Source organism: Elephantulus edwardii, unplaced genomic scaffold (genome assembly GCF_000299155.1).
Source record: "Elephantulus edwardii isolate Elephantulus edwardi_28Jun2011 unplaced genomic scaffold, EleEdw1.0 scaffold00156, whole genome shotgun sequence".
Classification (NCBI taxonomy): Eukaryota; Metazoa; Chordata; class Mammalia; order Macroscelidea; family Macroscelididae; genus Elephantulus; species Elephantulus edwardii.
This window is the reverse complement of record NW_006399906.1, coordinates 1906393-1911955: the sequence shown is the minus strand read 5'-3', so window position 1 is coordinate 1911955 and position 5563 is coordinate 1906393. Positions and strand designations below refer to the sequence as shown.

Sequence of the window (5563 nt, the reverse complement as noted above, 5' to 3'; positions counted from 1 at the left end):
GATGTTCAATACTGTTCTTTCAGCGCCACAACTCTAATGTATCAATTCTTCTTCTGTCATCCTTAGTCACTGCCCAGCTCTCAGATGCAACGCAAGAAATTGTAAAGATAATGACGTGGATCAGGCACACGTTAGTGTCTCGACTGACCTGTGAGTGGTTTACTGCCTCTGAAAACTTGCCAAGTATCATCTCTAAGTTGGTTCCAGCCTTATGGCACAAAACAACATGCTCTCCTATACTTAAGGTCTGAAAGAATAGAGATAACTAGTCTGGAGAAGTGGAAAGAAGATAGGGGCAGGCTTCAAATTCTGGTTTGATTATTCATTAGATCAATTCACTAATTAATTTCTTTATAAAATGAGTTTAAAAGCAACTATTTTCACAGTTGTTATAAGACTAAACATGAAAACACACACAAAAAATACTTAGTCCTACAGTAAGAACAGTATTAACTATGCAAAATAACTTCCAATTCAGGTTTTACCACACATAACATAATCTTTTCAATGTTTACTGAATAATTAATCTACCTTGTGGAGAGGTGGAGGAATCCTTAAATCCTTTTTCCAAATAAATTATACCAAAGTATGCCTAGTACTTTAATCCAATTACTAAAATACAGGTAATTATCACTTTTCTCTTTTGCTTTATTTTATGCTTTTCTTCCACTAATGCCATAAAGTATTTAATATGTTAAAATAGACAAACATGCCATCTATGAATATAAAGAGAGAGCTAAGAGTTAAATTTTTTTAAAGATTTAATTGTTAAAACTTATCTTGACTCAAGCTACAAACTCTTAAAGCAAAATTAGGAACAAAATTAAAGCAAAAAAAGTATAAACAAAGTATAGTCACGAAAGTTCAGGATCTCACTATAAAATGTGGTAAAGTCAATACAAACTACAACATAGCATTCTAGTTCACTATCTAACCAAATTCATAAAAATGTAAGAAGAGGGCTCATTTTATTCTCTGAGCATTATTTTTACATTACTCAATATTTTAACAGAGCTGCAAGAAAATATCTTAAGATGATATGAGTAAGATAATTTTATAAATGCTAAAATTTACCTGCTTAAGTCCTTCATCAGTAAGTTTGTCCTGATTGCCTACATGAACTTTCTGAAGTAGAGGACAATGAGAGGCAACCGCAATGATAGAGGTGTCAGAGAGCTGTTTACACCTGTAGGCTGTATACCTAAGAAGTCCAGGACACTTAAATGCTAAAACACACACGCCAGTATCAGACATACTGCGACAATCAGAAATGTTGATTTCAATTATATTCTGACTTCTTGATGCAATTTTTTCTAATAATTCATCAGTGACCTGTAAAACGAAAAAAAATGTTTAAAATTTTGTTAAACACAGACCTTTATTAAATTTAAACACTGTAGTCAAAATAAAACCATTTTACTTACTATTAAAGTATGACAAGGATGAATGTGTTCGTTTCAATTAAAAGCCTAAAATCTGACAGTATTAAGAAAATTCTTTTTTAATTAAACCTCTAATAAATGTACAGAAATGATGTTAATTATAGAGCGGTTTCTGGTCTTCTGTGCAAAGCTTACTGAGTCATATTCAACTTGACAACACTTAACCACTGCTTAATAAGACTAGTGCTTTTATAACTTAGAGGAACATTCTTCCACTTTTCACATCACTGTCAATGTGCTATATGAGGTAACTTTGGTTTGCTATGATGCTGTGCCATGGGGATTATCAAATACCAGAATAATTTTCTATTGTGCACAGTGTTTTGTGGAGCTCCCAGTTGTAAAACAGGCTGGGAAGCAAGAGCGGCGTCCACTTCCTAAACCACATGCCTCTGGAAACTCTATGAACTTGGAGAAACAACAATGGCATTATGTCTTTTGTTCTTAGAGTAACTATGAGTTGACCTCAACTCAATGACAATCAACAACAACAATAACAACAATATAAATGTTTTGTGCTCTATTTCTACCTCAGGAAACTGATCAGTCTATCATTATTCATAAATCTTAACTTCTTATAAGTGATGTGAAATTATTCCACAATAAATTTCAATTGTTTCGTCACTTCAATACTCTCTCACATACAACTTAATAAATACATTTCTTTGCATGTTATAAGCATTTCAGACTGTATCTCCATGTCAAACAACTTGTCCCAGATTAATCCTAAATATGCATGAACTGAAATTCATCTGGTGAAAAATTCTTATATTTATTTGAATTAAAAGAAAGGATGTTATGTGCTATCGACTTTACTCATAGTAACCTCTCAAATATATATTGTCTCAACTAAAATTTCCAAATTAATGTTTTTTAAGTCCATTAAGTAAATGTGAGAGAGAAAAAAAGCACATACACCATGAGGTTTAGATAGAGGAAGGATTTAACTAAAGTGCCTAATGGTACCAAGAATAAGTTAAGATTGAAACTATCCTTATGCTTATCAGAAACAACACAAATGCATAAAAGCTAAATTTCTAGCATATAACATATAAGGTTTGTGGGGTTTTTTTCATCTCCAGATCTAAATACCAGCATCATCAATAGAAGCTATACTAAGTTTATAATGATTAACTTTCAAGGTTCATGAAGGAAAGAGCCAACACCTAACCAAATACTCCCTCTTCCTGAAATGACATTTCATGAACCCAGGCAGATAAATGGGCTTATTTTGCAACTGTTTTAAACCTCATAAGAAAAAAACAAAACAAAACAGAAAAAGAATAACTTATAGACTAATGCTCTGAAACTTGCTTATTTTGTTTCAAGTAGATATGCTATTTCAATACTATCCCACAAGAACCAATTCTGTGCACCTTATTCCAAATGTGCATTCAATGACATCGCATAGATGTCCTGAAATTGGCCAATATCAATAAAGTTCTATCATAGAAAATGGCAACTAATACATATCTGGGAAGGGGAGGGAAGAGTAGCTTGGAGAAGTTGTTAAACATTCACCAACACACGACTATCAATAATCCATGGTAGAATTTAAAATTCAGAATAATTAATAAAATTCTATTTTTGTTTAACATTTTTTGAACTTCTACTGGCAAATACTGGCTACCAAGTTTGAAGAATTATTAAAAATTTAAAAAGAAAAACAAATAATCCCACAGAGTCTATTATTTCTTTTTCTAATTGATGGAAACAAATAAATACACTGGGCAACCAACTAAGGAGAGACTAGAAATTTACCAAACAGGAAGTTAAAAGTAAATTTATCTTATATTTTATGCCTGTATATTTTTATCAACAAAACAAGTAAAACAATATTGTCTACTGACATTCCTACAATTATTCAGAGGACTAAATTAACTAACATGTATAAAGATGTTACAAGAATAAATGGCCCTTTTGTTGTTGTTAGGTGTTATCTAGTGTTGTCTAGTAGGTTCTGATTCATTGTAGGTTCCTCAAGTCTACTAGAACTTGTACGAATTTTATGAACAACAGATCAGAACCCTGACATATTATGTGTCATCCTCATGTCCTCTACTATGCTCAAAGTGTCATGTCATGGTCATTATGCCATTATCTCCTTGAGGGTCTCCCCCCCTTTCATTAACTTTCTACCTTTCCCATCATTATGTCTTTTTTCCCCAAGCACTAGCCCCTCCTGACAACATACCAGAAATCCGTGAATCTTCACCATTCTTGGCTCTATGGAACAGCCTGGTTGCACTTTCTTTAAGACAAATTTGTTCCTTTAACAGTTCAGGGTTTTTTCAATATTTTTGGTCAATCCCACAATTCAAAAGCATCAATTCTTTTTTGATCTTCCTTGTCCATCTTTCAGATGCATTTGAAGCAACTGAAACTATCATGGTTTGGATCAGGCACACCTTATTACAACAGAAAGTTGCATGTACAACACAATGAAAGCACTGACCTTTCTTGCCCCATTGTCATATTCATTGCTGTGTCTGAGTCCATTATTGTAGCCACTGAAAGTCTATCTCCCTGAAAGTTATATTTTTTGCTCACCCTCTACTGTAGCAAATATGATAGCCTTTTTCCAGGAACTGGTTTCTCCTGATAACAAGTCCAGAGTATATAAAAGGAAGAAGCACCATCCTTCCCTTCCAGGAAGCATTCTGACCCTACTTCTTCCAAGACCAATGTACTTGTTCTTCTAGCAGCCCATGTTGTTGTTGCTGCTGTTAGGTGTCACTGAGTCAGTTCCAACTCACAGCAACTCTATCTACAACAGATGGAAATTTCACTCAATTCTGTGTCATCTTGACAATCTCTGCCGTGCTTCAGCTAACTGTAGTAGTTACCATACCAATCTCTTTTGAGAATCTTCCTCTTCTTCCCTGATCCTCTTATTTTTCATGGATTAAGACACAGTCTCACAACTTTTGTCTCTAAAGAACATCTGGTTGTACTTCCTGGAGACAAATTTCTTTGTTCTTCTCGCAGTCAATGATAATAATCAGACCAGGGCCTACAAGAGCAGCAGCCATAGCAGCAACCCGCAGCAGAGAATCAGAGACCTGGCATGAGAGAGAGCCAACTGAAGCACTGCAACTTCCATGTAATGGACCTAAGACAGCCTTTTGCCAAATTTGTGGGATGAACTGAGGGTGGACTTGGGGAAGCCACAATTGGCAGAACTAAGAGCCTAAAGCCACAAGGCTGAAAGCTGAGAAGCCAGTGGACACTTTTCAGAAGCTGTCTTGACAGTGTTATTCTGTTACTAACCAGAATTCTAGCCCTCTGACTAACAAGGTTCTGTATTGTCTGTGAACTACTGCAACATATTACAGACTTAGTAAAGCAGTAAAACTGGTATTAGGATGAGTAGAGAAAGATACTTGATGATGGGGGACAAGTTTTATTTCATGGAAATTGGTTTTGTGATGTGGGTGCCAATGATACGGATAGCCCCCTTTGTGTAACTGATGAAAATCAGATATGGCTGTCACCAGAGGGACTTCAGCTCTTTTTAGAAGTCCAACTTCTCAATGCTCAGGATATACACTGAATATATAAAGTGAAAGGATACCATCCTGATACACACTTTTCCTGAATTCAAACTATGTATCATTCTCATTTTTTGTTCAAAGGCTTGCTTTTCTGTTTTACACAAGATCATCGCAGTACAATTTAGTGTTCCACTCTGGAATTTCCATTCTTTATAATGCGATCCGTCATTATCAGATTTTTTATACATAGATGAATGCCATTATATACATCTGTCCAGTATTTTCTGCTTTCAATCACTATCCATCTAACATCAGCAATGACATTGCTCACTTCCAAGTACGCTTTAGGAAATGGCTACCATTATGAGTATTTTCCTGGCTGCAACTGCTTTTTAATTATATTCAGCAAAATTTTATTTGTATATATAATTAATTATTACAGTCTATACTTTATGCAATGGTGTCTCTCTGGAGACTGAGGTGCATCTGATACAGGCCATGGTCTTTGCAATCACCTGTTATACACCAGAGAGTTGGACAATGATTAGGGAGGATAGAAGGAGAATTGATGCCTTTGAGCTGCGGTGCTGGAAAAGAGTATTGAGGGTACCATGGACTGCTAGGAAA

General features: G+C 35.0%; 1 protein-coding gene across 1 annotated transcript in view; it reads right to left on the bottom strand.

Annotated features, from left to right (window-relative positions):
• Positions 1-5563, bottom strand: part of FBXL17 (F-box and leucine-rich repeat protein 17) — an 809991-nt gene that overhangs the window by 741488 nt on the left and 62940 nt on the right. Inside the window, exon 3 of the mRNA XM_006895052.1 lies at positions 1075-1332. Coding sequence (XP_006895114.1) covers positions 1075-1332 — 258 coding nt within the window. The remainder of the gene's footprint in view (positions 1-1074; positions 1333-5563) is intronic.